The sequence below is a fragment of the Equus przewalskii genome, chromosome 20 (genome assembly GCF_037783145.1).
Source record: "Equus przewalskii isolate Varuska chromosome 20, EquPr2, whole genome shotgun sequence".
Classification (NCBI taxonomy): domain Eukaryota; kingdom Metazoa; phylum Chordata; class Mammalia; order Perissodactyla; family Equidae; genus Equus; species Equus przewalskii.
The window spans coordinates 5582626-5600667 of record NC_091850.1 but is presented as its reverse complement, the minus strand read 5'-3'; the positions used below and the strand labels follow the sequence as shown (position 1 = coordinate 5600667).

The 18042-nt window shown below is 40.2% G+C and overlaps 1 protein-coding gene across 5 annotated transcripts in view; it reads left to right on the top strand.

The window, feature by feature from the left end:
- PIK3R1 (phosphoinositide-3-kinase regulatory subunit 1) overlaps positions 1-5109 on the top strand; it is an 83527-nt gene extending 78418 nt beyond the window's left edge. For all 5 annotated transcript variants that reach the window (XM_070586841.1, XM_070586843.1, XM_070586842.1 and 2 more), the window contains one exon: positions 866-5109. In XM_070586841.1, coding sequence (XP_070442942.1) covers positions 866-1055 — 190 coding nt within the window. In that variant the 3' untranslated portion in view covers positions 1056-5109. The remainder of the gene's footprint in view (positions 1-865) is intronic.
- The last annotated feature ends 12933 nt before the right edge of the window (positions 5110-18042 follow it).

Here is an 18042-nt window from a genome sequence, read left to right as displayed (position 1 = left end):
AATAGCAATGCTTGGGGATTTTTTTGTTTATTATTAGTTTTTTTGCCTCCCAAGGCTAATATAGTTAGAATCTGAGGTAATTCACATGAGAGCCCCACCCACAGGTAAAAAGTCCCCATCAGAAACGGGTCAAAATAACAAGAGAAAGGACCCTGGTCACTGTCCTTGAGATATGTACACACAAGAGAAGACAATTCCATCATACGGCATATTTTCTTTTTATTTCTTAGTAGTTTGGGAAGTATTTTGAAAAGTGAGTTCCGGATCACTAACCTTTCAGAGGAGTGAGTGTCCTCTAGGAGGAAGAGTTTCTAAAAGTACCTTACACTCCGTGATCTCCTTCTAAGCAGAGAATTATTCCTACAGAAAAGGAGTGAGAAGAACTTGGAGTTAGGACAAGAGAGTAGGAGAACATAGCGTAAATGCAAAAACAGAGAGGTGTGTAGACATCTTAAGGAACCCGTTAAGAATTGTCATGATAGTACTACTTGGTCGTACAGTGGCCTTGATGGCGACGGCTATTGCATGCGTACTGCATTCTAGGCATTCTGTCCAGCATGTTACATACATTAGGTCATATCTCAAAGCCACTCTGTTACATATATATTGCTATCATCTTCCTTTTAAACCATTTTAAAGATGAAAATACCTAGCTCAGTGAAGCTGGGTTACCTACCCGAGCCACTCAGCCAGCAAGTGACAGAGCCTCGAGTCTACAGCCAACCCAGGACTGTTCCCCTTGCGGAGACTGGCCTGCATAGAGTGTACTTTTTCACACTGATGATTTTAATAAAAACACCTCGTGGAGTCACGCATTGTCCCGGACAAGCTCGAAAGGCATTTATTTGTTCTCTCTCTTCTCTAGGGTGGACGGCGAAGTGAAGCATTGTGTCATAAACAAAACAGCGACTGGCTACGGCTTTGCGGAGCCCTACAACTTGTACAGCTCTCTGAAAGAACTGGTGCTACATTACCAACACACGTCCCTCGTGCAGCACAACGACTCCCTCAACGTCACACTAGCCTACCCGGTATATGCACAGCAGAGGCGATGAAGTGCTTGCCCTCTGATCCTTCTCCTGAAGTTCAACCACCCTGAGGCCTCTGGAAAGCACAGGGCTCCTCTCCAGCCTGCCCTGTGAATTGAGCCGTGGAAGCCAAGCCGTCCGTCTTCAGATGGGACTCAGAGCTTTCGACAAAAAAGTAGTAGGGGAAGTCGTGCAGCCTAGCGCTGTGCGATGACCGTACGATTCTAACCTGGAGTACTTATCCTTCCTTTCTTTCCTTTTGTTTTTGGTTTCACTTAAAGCCACAACAACACACGACACAAAGAGAAAAAGAAAAGCAAAAATCTCTGCGTGCAAGGACAAAGAGGCCTTTAACCATGGTGCTTGTTAATGCTTTCTGAAGCTTTACCAGCTCAAAGTTGGGACCTTGTAGACCGGAGGGTGGCCAGGGCTGGAGAGCCCTGGCCTGAGGACGCTCGGTCCAGCCTGGTTTAGCCTGGGTGTTGCTGTGCACGGTGGACCCAGACACGTCGCACTGTGGATTATATTTTCTAACAAATGAAAGATATGTAGCAGAAAGGCACTTCCGCTCGTAAGGGACACTTTGGGAGAACGTCAGCTCGCATACGTTCAGAGGAAATTCTGTTGTAGCAAAGTGCCAGAAAGTGTTCTGTTTGAACTTTTCAGAAAAAAAAAACCACCCACCACCAGAAAAATGGAGCTTGGAAAACAGGACTTAAAATGACATTCAGTATATAAAATATGTACATAATATTTGATGACTAACTATCAAATAGATGGATTTGTATCAATACCAAATAGCTTCTGTTTTGTTTTGCTGAAGGCTAAATTCACAGCGCTATGCAATTCTTAATTTCCATTAAGTTGTTATCTCAGTTTTAAATGTACTTTCAGAATAAGCTTCCCTCACCCCAATTTTTGTTGCTTGAAAATATTGTTGTCCTTGTTGTTTGTGTTAAAATTCATTTGTTATTCTTTTCCTTTTTTTAAAAAAAAAGAAATGTACAGGATGCCAGTAAAAAAAAAAATGGCTTCAGAATTAAAACTATGAAATATTTTACAGTTTTTCTTGTACAGAGCACTTGGCTGTTAGCCCAAGGTTAAAAAGTTCATAACAGATTTTTTGGACTAAATGTTGTGTTGGGCAGTGCCTGATAAGCTTCAAAGCTGCTTTATTCAATAAAAAAAGAGAGAAAGGTATATGAATATGATGAAATATCGCTGAGTTCAACAATATTATTTCAAAACTCTTAACATACGGTACCTGGCAATGTTTGTTTCGTCAAGAATTGTGAACTTCTTGAATCTCCGGAGGGGGAAGGTAGGCGAGAGATGTACAGGTGGGTGGAGGGAGGGGCAGCGCGGTGGATGCACTTTCTCTTTCTCATGATTATAAAGAAGTGAATAACTGCAGAGTGAAGTTGCTATGCTCAGTCTTTTCCCACTTTGATCTGCTAGTTATTATCAATGAGTGACAATTACGGACTTCCTGGAACTCTGACGCAGTGCAGCTGGCCAGATATTTCAGTTCTTAGGGAGGAGGTTAGGCTCCAGAACAGTGGTCACCTTTGTTGGGAACACTGATTTCAAAGAATAATCTGTGCATTTAGATAATGTGTCTCTTTCACGTTAGACTACCCATTACAAACAGCAAGCGTTCATTTTAGAAAAAGCATGATCTAAAAAAAAATGTCATCTGGATATTTGTCATTTTCCTACCTTTCCTTTCAATTAAGATCATAAAGCAAATATACGTGATCATAACTGTTACTGCCCTGGGCTGTGAGGAGCTCGTTAACGTCAAGGCCATTGCAGGAATTGTAACAACAGTCCTTCTCGTTCACGTAATTGTATGTGCTATACTTCACTGTGGTCAAAGGCAGGGGTGGTTAATCTTTCCAGTTTAGGGCCAAAGGGAGAGGTCTCTCTCCCTGACTGACTTAAGCAAAAGCCTTTCAGTGCAGTGGAAACGTATGTATGTTGGGAGGAATAAAGGACGATGAAAATCATGGTCACTACTCCGGTAGATTAAAATGGAATCTTACAATTGCAGTTTCCTTTATATTAAGTTCCTCCACAGCTTTATTTCTCTTCCCTTCAACTAGTGGGGTGAGGGGTTTTTGTTTTGTTTTTTAATGTTGTTCCTTTAAAAATTCTTTGGAAAGAATCCATCTAGCAGCTGAGTTAACTGTAGAATGTATTTTTTTTTTCCTTTACATGAAGCTACTCATATCAAGAGCAATAGTCAGTCTTACAACCAGACTGTCGGCCCTCAAACTTGACTCTACTGATCTGACCATCTCCCTCTCATCTCCAGACAATTGATGATCTCCCTGGTTTTAGTCCGTGAGTGTCTGCTTTAAGATTCTCCTCCCACGTCACACAGAAGTCTAACAGTTAGCTAACAGTACTTTATAAATTAGAGGTGGTTCTTTTTTTTGGTAGCACATCCATGTATGCTGTTAAGTATAATTTTCATTTTATTTCTAAAATATAAGATCTGAGGTGGAATGTTTCATTAAAAGCTACAGTTTTGTTAATGTTTTTGCTTCAACGCTCTCTGCAAGATGCCATGGCGTTTAGGTACTGGCCTCATTTTTGCATCTCACAGGCATAAATGCAATAGACTTTTCTTTCAACAGCAAAGGCAGGATTCATCGTTCCGCATCACAGCGAATTACAGCTTACCCATGATTTTACACCTCTGCTGAATGCCTTTTTGATTGTGCGTAGCATGCCCACATTTGTCCTTCTAGATGTTTGACCAGCAGGGCTCTTTGGATTCAATCAGACAAGTCATCTCCTAACTGCATTGAGTGGCTCACAAGTGTGAATGGATCCAGCAGAGGCACTCCTGATACGTGCTTTTATCCATGCGTTGATTCCCCCGCCACAATGTAGCATCCTGAACATAAAAGCCAGAAGCTCAGCTGCAGAGAGGCTGTGATAGGGCTGTAGAAGTGGGAGCACTGGGACCTGATAATACACACGAGAGAAAAATCATAACCACGTGAAAAGGCAAAAAGCATGTGTTTGCAACATTTGACAACTTCACAGCCCTTGATATATGTATATATGTATATGTGCATGGACTGTGTTTCCAGGATACCTTTCAGCCAAAACAGATCCACAGTTGTTGAGTTCAAGTACATATCATACAAATGTCTAGTAGAATTCTTGTATATGTTTAGGGGTTGTTTTTTTCTTTTGAAGTTGCTTTGTTTTGTCTTATAAAGGTGAAAATTGTTTGCAAGTGAAGTGAGAAGTTCATAATTCTTTGGCTTTTTTCTGTTTTTCAAAGTTACTCCTTTTGGGGAGCTGGTCTGGATGACTCGCTTAACTTGGAAATCTTTGTTTTCAGTGTGTCGAGTCAAAATGTGTTTATGTGAGCTGTCACTGTGGGGAACCAATTGCTTTGTCCTATAGCTAGTTACGTGTTTGGGAAGTCCTACTGATGTTCCTTATTGGGAGAAAAATTCTGCTGGTTTTAACAACTGTGCTTTTGCTATGCATGGTATCCAAGTCAGTTGGAAAGCAGACCCTAAAGTTTGAGTTCAGGGTCATTTAAGAAAGGGGCAGTTTAAAACACAATGCCTCACATGGGACAAAGTTCCAAAATGCCAAATTCTTATTTTTTAAAGATCTAGTGATATAAAATACTAGTCTTATGAATAGGGAGGGAAGAGAATTGGGTTCATTGGAAACACTATCCAACTTAACATTAAACTTGTCACCATGAGATAGCATTAGCTGCCCGGGATGCTGCTATTAAAAGAAAAAAGAAAAAAAATCTCATTTATATGTGTGTATTTTTTAAAGCTAGGATCTGTTCAATGTTTTTACAAATCTTGTTTCTATGACATTGTTAGAGTAACGTTGGTCTTTTGACGAGAGGGAGGATGTCACGGTCACTTGTAATTTTGCCTTTACAAGGCAACTGGGGTGGGGGCGGGGGGAAGGTGGACCTCCTTGACATTTTGTTCAAGCTATAGATTGAGCGGAGCTATGTCTTGTTGTTTTAAGTTGCTTCAATGCATTGTATTAGGTCTTCAAACAGAATAAAGGTTGTTTTGAAACTTAAGGTATGGTTTGAAATTTCGATTATCGCCTAAGCAATCCTTCTAAAACCGTTCTCTTGCTCTTTTGGTTAATAAAAGTGGCTTCTGTTTCTAGAGTCTCGCACCCACCCCCGTTCATTCTATTATCACATTATTTCATTTTTAGAAAGTGAGAAGGACATTAAGAGCGATCACATTACTGATAGTTCAGTGTTCACATAATTTCACTGTATCTCAGTGAAAAGGAATACCTCTAGGAGATGTCATTTCAAGGCATGTTCTTGCTATAAGGAAGCATAAGAATGCCCACTGTCCCCTCATTCCCTCTGCTCCTCCACCATCCAGCCCCGAACCTGCAGAATTGTTCTCCACAAACTCTGGTTTGTTAAGGAATTGGGACAATATGAGGCATTGTGCAGTGTGCAGAGTGTGACATGGGGTTGTGGACAGGGAGCTAAGCTACACTCCAGGTTCAGGTTTCACCCTGTAGCATCTAGTCAATATATAAAAACCATTCTTAACCTGAAATAGCTTTCCCATTTTATTTTTATTGCTGAATGAATTTTCGACAATGCCACTTCACATGTATATGGCGCTTACTTTACGTGTAGGCACGGTGAGCGTCCTGGACATGAAGACACAAAGACGTGGTCTGGTCATGGAGGCGAGAGGGGCACATAAATCATTACAGTCATGGCAACAATGAGTTGAGTTTGGCAATAATTCTGAGATTCATTTCCTGCTTCTCCCCTGCTCCGTTCTGTACCACAGAGAACCATTTTCTTGGGGTCTTTTGCCCTCTGGCTTCTGGATAGTGAGTTTCTCCTGTGGCTGCAGCTCCTGCCAGACCGACCCTTTCTGGGGGTCGAGCAGCCCCACTGTGCCATCTCTGTCAGAAGAAGCCTCTGGCTTCTGAGCTCCGGCAGCATTGCCTCCTCCCATTTGTACTCTAGCCTAAGGGAGATAGCAGCTGTCTGCTATTGCTAAACCTCTCGTTTCTCTCGCCACCCCGTTTGGTTTTTGAGCCCTTCCATCACCTGAGTAACCAATTATATTTAGTCAACCCTCTTTATAAAAGCTAGAGTCCTTTCTTTTCTCCTGACTGGTCTCCGGTTGATAAACCAAGTGATTTTTACCCATTAACACGTCATACACGTTATCTGATTTAATCTTTCTACAATTGAGTTAGAAGATAATATCCCCATTCTACAGATGAGAAAACTGATGCAGGACGTTAAATAATTTAAGATTATGCAGCCTTGAGAGCATAGAGTAGAGCACCTAGGTGGTCCGACTCAAGCCAGAGCTCCTCACAGCCTTCTAATGGAAAATGCACTGGAAGTTCAAAGAAAAGTTCACCAGTCACTTTCCCTGCTGGGGATCTAATCAGGTGGCTCTCAATTGGGGGACAGTGTACAAGTGGCCGATGTTGAACAGCAGGGAATGGCATGGGTTTGCTTTGGACGAGGGGTTGCTGAAGTGTGGTCCCCAGACTGACACTATTAGCATCAGCACCACTTGGAAATCTGTTAGAATTGCAACTTCCAGCCTTCCGCCCCCATCCCTCCCCCAACACACACACACCTACCTCAGAATAGGACCCAGCAATCTGTTTCAACAGGCTCTCCAGGTGATTTTAAGGCATGCTAAAGTTTGGGAATCACTACTTAAGATCACCCAATTGTTGAAAGAGTATTTCCAAGTATTTTAATTAAAAGCTGCTACCAGTAATGAGTGATATAAATATATTTCACTTTATAATTTATCCTCATAGTGTAGGCTGTATACAGGAAAGATAATAGACTGTTTTACGGCTTAGGAGGTCCAGCCTGGTCTGTATTTAACCAGCTGTGAGAACTTGACCAACTCGGTTCACCTGTCTAGGGCTCCAACTCAGTATCTGTCAAATAAGGTTATGACTATTGATGGTCTCCTGGACTCCTTCTAGAACATATGCTGTGATTTGGTGTACTGAATGAGACTACTCAGTTCCCCAGGTCTCTACTCACAGTTTGGCCACAATTATAACCCACAGCATGGCTGGCGACTGCAGACCTCTGTAGTTGATTGAGTGCTGGCCCTTTGTGTTGTCACTGACCATGGCCAAGAAAGCATTAGCAATATTAGGGTCCACTTATCTTGCTGATATCTTAAAGCTACGCTTCAGCTGAATCAAAATGGGCAGCCACGTTCTTGATAATGTGGAGGGGAGTCTGCTTGGAAGTGACACTTTGACCATCTATCGAAAGCATGAGGCACTAAGTCAGAGAACTTGGCCTACCAAGTCTTCTGGAGTATCACAGGAAGTGGGTAAGTTACAAAGTGTTAAGAACTGATACTGTGTCAACTCATTGAAAACTTTTTTTCTGAACTTGTCCCTTAAAAAGTCTGTCTAAAAATAAGAAACCTGTAGAGATTTAAAGGTAAGACTGGAAACCATAAACTTCTAGAAGAAAACATAAGAAAAATGCTCCTTGGCATGGGCCTTGGCAGTGATTTTTTTTGAATATGACACCTAAAGCACGAGCAACAAAATTAAAAATAAACAAGTGGGACTACATCAAACTAAAAACTTCTGCATAGCAAAAGAAATAATCAACAAAATGAAAAGACAACCCACGTAATGAAAAAAATATTTGCAAAACATCTATCTGATAAGGGGTTAATATCCAAAATATATAAAGAACTCGTATAACTCAATGGCAGAAATACAAATAATCCAATTTAAAAATGGGCAAAGGATCTGAATAGACATTTCTCCAAAGAGGAGAAATGAATGGCCAACAGGTACGTGAGAAGGTGCTCAACATCACTAATCCTCAGGGAAATGCAAATCTAAACTGCAATGAGGGCCAGCCCCAGAGGCCCAGTGGTTAAGTTTGGTGTACTCTGCTTAGGTGGTCAAGGTTCAGTTCCTGGGCACAGACCTACACCACTTGTCTGTGGCCATACTATGATGGCAGCTCACATACAAAAAGAGGAAGATTGGCAAGAGGTGTTAGCTCAAGGTGACTCTTCTTCAGCAAAAAACAAAAACAAACCCACAATAAGATATCACCTCATACCTGTTAGAATGGCTATTATCAGAGAGTGACATCACCAAGATGGCTTTATAAGTCCCCTCACAAGAAGAACGATTAACAACTATTCATGGACAAGACACTGCTGAGAGAATCCTAGAATGTCAGAGTGAGAGTGAAGCACCCCCTGTACCACAAAGACCACGACAGACCTCATTAGAAAAGTAAGAGGAACGTCTATACACTGACTGCACTGCCCCTCCCCTCAGGCCGGTGCAGCACCAAGCCAAGGGGTCTCTCCTGAGCCTTTGGTTCCTCCAGTGGGAAAAGAGAGCCCTAGGGTGACATCCAGGGCCCCCTCCCCCAGCATTGTAGGCTCCTTACTGGGAGCCCCTAGTCTTGTTTCACCCCACAAAGATCACAGGGGAATCTGTGGGGCTTAACCACTGGGAATGTGATTGTGATGGGGAAGAGGGAGGAGCTTCCAACAAGCAGCAATGGAATCTTGGGAGACCAAGTTCTTACCTGCAGAGCCCAAGTAGAAGGCCTAACCAGCGGCTTTGCTCATCTGCAGAATCAAGTCGATGGGGGCAATCTGACCAGGGATCTCAGCAGGGTGCAGGTCTGCCTAATTCTAGTCCTCAAGTGAGGAGTTTCGCTGGCCCTGCAGCCTGGTCTGCCCAAGCCCAGGTAGAAGAGCTGAGTCATATCCCCAGCCACTGCAAATGTGGCCCCCAGCCCCATCTGACAAGAAAGTCTGGCAAGAACACCTGAAAGCTGCATAATCCAGGAGTGCTCAAGCTGAGAGGCGAGCAGGCAGGGCTGATATCCTCAGAGCAAAGCCAGTGGCCCTGTTTGGCCAGGGACCTTGGGGCAAGGGTCAGCTTGAGTCAAGACCACAAACAAAGAGCCTTAGTGGCCTTGGAGCTCTTCTCCCATTGCACCCAGTCAGGAAGACTAATTCATATCCCCTGTTATTGCTGAATACAACCTTTAGCCTGCCTGACCAGGGAATCCTACCAGAGCACACACGAAGCTGTGTATCCCATTCAACAGCCCTGCTTACAGTGGCACTTAAGCAGAGAGCACAGCCCATGGCTTTCCCTATGTGCAGAGCAAAACCAGTGGCTTCGCCTGACCAGGATATTCAGTGTACACTCTTGCCTGATTTGGGTCCCCAAACAATGAGCCATGAAGGCCCTGGGTCATGCCCTGCTGCCCCACCAAGGCAGGGAAGCTAATTCATAGCCCCACCTACTGCTGACTATAATACCCAGTAGTGACCATCTAGTAAGCCTGACAAGAGACACTAGGCAACTGCAAAGCTCATCCTACAGCCTCACTTGGGCAGAGAACCAAGCCAGCAGTTCTATCCTGCTGTTCTCAGCCAGTGGCACATGCCCTCACCCCTGACCTCAGAGATCAAACAGTTGCCTCACCCAAAAACAGACCCTAATAGCAGGCCCCATCTGCCCAAGGACATTACTAGCAGACGTATCCAGAAATCTAAACTGAGCTGAGTGGTGAAGAACTGCCTCTGCCAAAGCAAACCTGCAAAGTCCGGAAGAGAAGATCACTTACTCAAATGCACAGATACTAATGTAAGGAATCGAGGATCTTGAAAAGTGAGGTAACAGCACCACAGGAAACTAATAAAGCTCTGATAACTGATCTTAAAGAAATGGAAATCTATGAACTGTCAGACAAAAAATTCAGAATAACCCTCTTAAAGAAGTTTAGTGGCTATAAGAATACACAGACAACTAAATGAAATTAGGAGAACAATGCATGAACAAAATGAGAACTTCAACAAAGAAATAGAAACCATCAAAACAAACAAACAGAAATCCAGGAGCTGAAAAATGCAATCACTGAAGAATTCAATACAGTGCTTCAAAATCAGACTCAATCATGTAAAAGAAAGACTCAGCAACCTGGAAGATAAGACATTTGAAATTAGCCAGTCAGAGGAGTAAAAAGAAAAAAGAATGGAAAAGAGTGAAGAAAGCCTATGGGACTTAAGGGACACAATGAAAAGAAACAATATTTGCATTATGGGAGTTCCAAAAGAAGAAAAAGAGAAAGGAACACAAAGTATATTTAAAGCAATAATGGCTGGTAATTTCCCAAACCTGGGAAGAGAAATAGACACCCAGATCCAAGAGGCCCAAAGGATCCCAAATAGGTTGAAACCAAACAAGGCTACACCAAGACACACTATAATTAAATTGTCAAAAGTCAAAGACAAAGAAAGAATTTTAAAAGCAGCAAGAGAAAAGAAAAAAGTTACATATAAGGAAACTCCCATAAGACTATAAGCAAATTTCTCAACAGAAAATTTTCAGGTCAGGAGAGAATGAGACGACATATTCAAAATATTGAAAGAAAAAAAACTGTCAACCAAGAATGCTATACCCAGTGGAGCCATCTTTCAGAAATGAAGGAGGGATAAAGACTTTTCTGAACAAACAAAAGCTGAGGGAATTCATCACTACTAGACCTGTTTACAAGAAATGCTAAAGAGAGTTCTTTGAGTGGAAATAAAAGGATGTTATTAACATCATATAAACAAAAGAAGGCAGTGTAAAACTCACTAGTAGTGGTAAATACATAGCCAAAGTTGGATCCTGTAATGTGGAAATAGTGGTGAATAATTCACTTACAACTCTAGTTTAAAAGTTAAAAGATAAATGTAGTAAAAATAACCATAACCACAATAATCTATTAGCTACACAATATAAAAAAATATGTGAATTGTAACATCAATAACCTAAAATGTGAGGGGGAGGAGAAGTAGAAGTATAAAACTTAGAAATTCTATTGAAGTTAAGTTATTAGTTTAAAATAGGGTGTTATAATTTTAAGATATTTTATGCAAGCCTCATGGTTAACCACAAAGGAAAAAACTAGTAATTACATAAAAAGAACATAAAGAAGTCAAAGCACACTGCTACCACAAGACATCAAAACACCAAAAAAGACAACAAGATAAGAGACAAGGAACAATGGCTCTACAAAACAACCAAAAAACAATGAATAAAATGGCATTAGTAAGTCCTTATTTATCAATAATTACTTTAAATGTAAATGGATTAAATTCTTGAATCAAGAGATACAAAATGGCTGAATAGATTAAAAAAGAAGATTCAACAATCTGCTGCTTATAAAAGACTCACTTTAGCCTTAAAGACACACATAGACTGAGGGTCAGAGATGGAAAAAGATATTTCAAGAAAATGGTAACCAAAAAAAAAAAGCAGGTGTAGCTATACTTACATCAGACAATCAGACAAAATAGACTTTAAACTGAAGATGTTAAAAACAAAGAAGGTCATTATAAAATGATAAAGGGTTAATACATCAAGAAGGCATAACAATTGTGAGTATTTATGCGCCCAACATCAGAGTACCTAAATACACAAAGCAAAAACTAATAGAGCTAAAAGGAGAAATCAACAGTAAGACCACAATAGTTTGGACTTTAATAGCCCACTCTCAATAATGGATAGACCATCCACACAGAGAATCAATAAGAAAATAGTGAATTTGAACAACACTATAGATGAAATGGACCAACAGACACAGAACATTCTATCTGACAACAGCAGAACACACATTTTTCTCAATTGCACACGGAACATTTTCTAGGATAGACCATGTAAGGCCACCAAACAAGTCTTACCAAATTCAGGAAGATTGAAATACCAAGTATCTTCTCTGCCCACAATGGTGTGAAACTAGAAGTCAATAAAAGAAAACTGGAAAATTCACAAATACATTGAAATTAAACAAAACTCTCCTGAACAATCAATGGATCACAGGAGAAATTAAAGAGGGAAAAAAGTATCTTGAGACAAATGAAAATGCAAGAAATATGCCAAATAAACCTAACTCTGTGCCATAAGGAACTAGAAAAAGAAAAACAAAGTGAGCCCAAAGTTAACAGAAGGAAGGAAATAATACAGATTAGAGTGGAAATAAATGAAATAGAGAACAGGAAAACAATAGAAAAGATTAACCAAACTAAGAGTTGGTTCTTTGAAAAGATAAACGAAATTAACAAACATCTAGTTAGATTAACCAAGGAAAAAAGAGGACCTAAATCAACAAAATTATAAATGAAAAGGAGACATTACTACTGATATAACAGAAATACAAAGGGTCATAAGAGGCTACTATGAACAACTACATGCCAACAAACTGGACAATCTAGAAGAAATGGAAAAATTCTTATAAACATATAAACTACCATGACTGAAATAGAAAGCCTGAATAGACCAATTACTAGTAAGGAGATTGAATCAGCAATCAAAAATCTTCCAATGAGGGGCTGGCCCCGTGGCCGAGTGGTTAAGTTTGCGCGCTCCACTGCAGGCGGCCCAGTGTTTCGTTGGTTCGAAACCTGGGCACGGACATGGCACTGCTCACCAAACCACGCTGAGGCAGCGTCCCACATGCCACAACTAGAAGGACCCACAACGAAGAATATACAACTATGTACTGGGGGGCTTTGGGGAGAAAAAGGAAAAAAAGAAAAATCTTCCAATGAAGAGAAGCCTAGGACCAGATGGCTTCACTGTTGAATTTTACAAAACATTTAAAGAATTAACACCAATCCTTCTCAAACTCTTCCAAAAAAACCAAAGAAGAGGGAACACTACCAAGCTTATAAGGCCAGCATTACTCTGATACGAAAGCCAGAAAAGGACACTATGAGAAAAGAAACCTACAGACCAATATCCTTGATGCATATAGATACAAAATTCTCAATAAAACACTAACAAACAGAATTCAGCGGCACATTAAAAGGATCATTCATCATAATCAAGCAGGATGTATACCTAGGATGCAAGGATGGTTCAACATATGCAAATCAATGTGATACCTCATGTTAATAGAATGAAAGAAAAAAGTCATATGATCATATAAATAGACACAGAAAAAGTATTGACAAAACTCAGCATTCCTTCATGATAAAAACTCTTAACAAATTAGCTCTAGAAGAAATGTATCTCAACATAATAAAGGACATATATGATAAGCCCACAGCTTATATCATACTCCATGATGAAACGTTGAAAGCTTTTCTCCTAAGATCAGGAACAAGATAAGGGTGCCCACTCTTACTACTCATATTCAGTATAGTACTGGAAGTCCTTGACAAAGCAATTAGGCAAGAAAAAGAAACAAAAGGCATCAATTGGAAAAGAAGCAGCAAAATTGTCTCTCCTTGCAGATGCCATGATTTTATATATAGAAAATCTTAAAGATTCCACCAAAATAATTTAGATCTAATTGATGAATTCTGTAAAGTTGCAGGATACAAAATTAACATACAAAACTCAGTAACTTTTCTATACACTAACGACAAATCATCTGAAAGGTAAAGAAAACTACCCCATTTACAATAGCATCAAAAAGAATAAAATACTTAGGAATAAACTTAACCAAGGAGGTGAAAAATTTCTATGCTGAAAATTATAAGACATTGATGAAAGAAGCTGAAGAAGACACAGATAAATGGAAAGGTATCCCATGTTCATGAATTGGAAGAATTAGCATTGTTAAAATGTCAATACTACCAAAAGCCATCTGTAGATTCAATGCAATCCCCATCAAGATCCCAAGGACATTTTTTTAGGAGTCGAAAAACAATCCTAAAATTTATATGGAACCACAAAAGACCCCAAATAGCCAAAGCAATCCTGAGAAAGAAGAACAAAGTGGGAGGCATTATGCTTCCTGATTTCAAGCTGTACTATAAAGCTATACTAATCAAAACAGTATGGTACTGGCGTAAAAACAGACGAATAGATCAATGTAACAGAATCAAGACCTCAGAAATAAACCCATGCATGTATGGTTAACTAAAATTTGACAAGGGAGCCAAGAATACTCAATGGAGAAAAGACAATTTCTTTGATATATGGTGCTGGGAATACTGAATATTCACAAGTATAAAAAAAAAATGAAACTAAACCCGTCGTGCACACTCAGAAAAATCAGCTGAAAATGGATTAGAGACTTAAATGTATGACCTGAAACCATGAAACTCCTAGAAGAAAACATAAGAAAAAAAGTCTCCTTGACATGGGTCTTGGCAATGTTTTTTTGGATATGACACCTAAAGCACAAGCAACAAAATCAAAAATAAACAAGTGGGACTACATCGAACAAAAAGTTTCTGCGGAACATAAGAAACAATTGGTAAAGTGAGACAACCTACAGAATGAAAAACAAAGTATCTGCTAACCACATATCTGATTATGGGTTAATAGTCAAAATATATAAAGAACTTATACAACTCAATAGCAAAAAAAGAAATAATCCAATTTAAAAGTGGGCAAAAGACCTGAAGAAAATTTTTCCTAAAAAGTTATATGAATGGCTAACAGGTACATGAAAAGATGTCTAACATCGCTAGTCATTAGGGATGTGCAAATCAAAGCCACAATGAGATGTCACCTCACAACTGTTAAAACGGCCATCATTAAAAAGACAAGAGATAACAATGCTGGTGAGGATGTAGAGAAAAGAGAACCCTGGTGTACTGTTTGCGAGATTTTTGAATTAGTGCAGTCACTATGGAAAACAGTATGGCGGTTCCTCAAAAAATTAAAAATAGAACTACCATATGATCCAGCAATTCCACTTCTGGGAATATATCAGAAGGAAATGAAAACACTATGTCAAAGAGATATCCTCATCCTCACGTTCACAGCAGCATTATCCACAATAGCCAAGACATGGAAACAACCTGTGTCCATTGACAGATGAATGGATAAAGAAAATAGAAACAATGGAATGTTATTCAGCCATAAACAAAGAAGGAAATCCTGCCATTTGTGACAATATGGTTGAACCTTGAGAGCATTATGCTAAGTAAAATAAGTCAGACACAGAAAGACAAATCCTGTATGATCTCAATTATATGTGGGATCTAAACAAACAAAAAACACCAAACTCAGAAAAAGAGATCAGAATTGTGGTTACTAGCAGTGGGTGTGGGGATTGGAGGAAGGTGTTTAAAAAGTACAAACTTCCAGATATAAGATAAGTAAGTAGTAGAAATGTGATCTACAACATGGTGTCTATAGTTAACACTGTTACAGTAGATATGAAAGTTGTTAAAAGAGTAAATCCTAAGAGTTCTCGTCATAAGGAGCAAACCTTTTTTTTTGGTAGCTATATGAGATGATGTATGTTAACTAAACTCCCTGGGTAATTATTTCACAATATATGCAAGTCAAATCATTATGCTGTACACTTTCAACTCATACAGTGCCATGTCAATTATATTTCAATAAAACTGAGAAAAAAATCAAAGAATCCTGTTGTGATAGCCTAAGTGTAAACAGAGATGATTGTTCACCAAACTTCAGATAATCTTCTGAAAAGATAGCACTTTGTTATCTCCAGCTTGGAATGGATGTCATAAATCAGCTCAACAGAAAACCACTGAGATGCTGTTGAAAAAAAGAAAAAGGAGAAATGAGTAACCAGCAACATGCTTATCTGCATTTTGCTTTCCAGAAGGAAATTTACAAATTCCCCGCTCTCTGCAGCACTCAATCACAACTGTCTGAAGAATGACCTCGGGCTTAACTTGTTAAGTAAAAAATTCTGGAGCTATACCCGGCTTGACACATGTAAAGCTCTGGCGTATGATACAAGAACAGGAAAGCCAAGCTCCACTACCACCACTCGGCACACCACAAGCAGTTACAGGATGGCTCCATCCATCACCGACACTGCTCTTTAGAATTCAGGTTTTGATTGGAAAATATACCTTACATTTTATGACTAACCTACTGGAATCAATCTATTTATGGAGCTCTCATTTCAGAGCTCAGTGATTTATAGTACAAGCCCCTGCAAACCAAAAACTATGGATAACTTCATCACAGTGGAGAGAATGTGCTGGTCACTTTATTTTATATTTATCGTCATCTTAAGAAAGGCCTTGTGCTACGTGGCTTGGGACTTTAAACGGTTTTGTGGACAGCGATGATGACTTGTTTCCTTGGACCCATGAGGGTGAGATGTCCGACAACGGCTTCATTCTGCACCTGTTAGTGTGGGACACTGTGCCTCCCTCTGGAGGTCCAGAGATAAAGATGAGAGGTGGCAGCTTTCAAAGACTTCAGTCCGCTGGTGAAAGCAAACTCTTAAACAACTGTCATTCTCCATGATAAGAGATATAGTAAAGAGGAATGAACAGGAAGCTTCAAGAGGTCAGCAGGAGAAGGAGTTAGGCAAAGCTTCAGAGAGGAGATGACATCTTCAAACATTATCTAGTTCAACAAAAGGGGCTATCTACTGCTGATGGCCCCTTGGCGTAGTCAGCTCAAGCTGCCATCACAAAATACACAGACTAAGCAGCTTACAAACAACAGAAGAACAGAAACATATTTCTCACCATTCTGGAGGCTGGGAAGTCCAAGATCAAGATGCTGGCAAGGTAGCTTCATCCCGAGGCTTCTTCTCTCGGCTTGTAGGCAGCTGCTGTCTGCTGTGTGCTCACGTGCCCTCTTCCTATGCCTAGGTGCAGGAGTGGGGTGGGGGAGCACTCAGGCGTCTCTTCTCATAAGGGCTCTAATCCCATCAGGAGCCCCACGCTCCTTACTTCATCCAACCCTGGTTCTCTCCCAAAGGCCCCATCTCCAGATACCATCATGTTGGGGGTAAGGGCTTCAGCCGGCTTGTGAATTTGGGCAGAAACAAACATTTAGCCCACGACACTCCTCCCCTGCCTTCATGAGAGCTAGTACTGTTGAAGCTAGGCCACTGCACCTCTTTAAAACAATCATTTTTCAGGTAAAGTTCATTTTGTTTTATTTTTTTAAGTACTGTCATAAGCATTATCTCTGTTACAAATGCTCCTCCAGAATTGAATGTCCTCATGTGTGGTTCCTATGTGGCAGATGGTTCCAACACCTGACATCACACTCTCTGCTCCAGGCAGGCTGCTGTCCTCCCTAGGCATGGACAGGCCTCCGATGCGTCATCTCCACCCCCCACCCCCGCCTGCAGTGCATGGACAGATGCAGGGCTTCACTTGGCTTTGCCGTGGTGTCGGATGTGAACGGCATGCAGCTGCATCTATCCCTTTTATTCCGGATTAGAAATCTTCCACCCTGCCTGCACATGAGAATCACTTGGGTGGCAATTTAATAGGAGACCTGATCTATTGAGTTGAAGTCTCAGGGGTGAGGATTAAATAAGATATAGAATGCATGTGGAACATGGCCGGCATCTAATAGACAGAAGCCAATAATTATAGTTGCTGGTAAGGCTTCCCTAGCCAATAAGATTAAGTTCTCAAGAAACTATTTACAACTTTTGATTTACTGTAGATCTTACCATAGGGCTGGACATATGGTAGATCACTCGAAATGTATTCACTTAACTTTAAAAATAGTTTTTTATACCTTCACTGACTTCCAGAAAATACTTTTTTTATTTTACTTTGTTGGAACTTAGGTACACAACAGTGGATTACTCATAACCCAACACTAAAATCACTGATCCATGCATGATTGGCTGTTCTTTTTATGTCATTATTCTGAAAAAAATATTGTACAACATTTTATGAAACACAAGTATGACAAGATAAAAAAAAAAAAGACCAACATAAAATAGACACAAAACAAGTCGTGAAAGAGAGGAGTTATTTAAAATACAAACAAATCGTGTCTAAGGAAAGTTCCAATAATTGGAGGAAATGGAGCTTCCTACCAACCAGGCAAAAAAAGGACCACACAATGGTTTCATAGTTCTATTCCTCCAATAGGAGGAACATGTTAGTTCATTGTGAGATAAACATTTCCCGCACCCTGAAACTTGCGAGGAATTTGTCAAAGGGGTCTTTGTAAACGACAGTGCCTTTTTCACAACGTTTCTGATTTTAAAAATCTGTTTCAGAGATATTCCCCA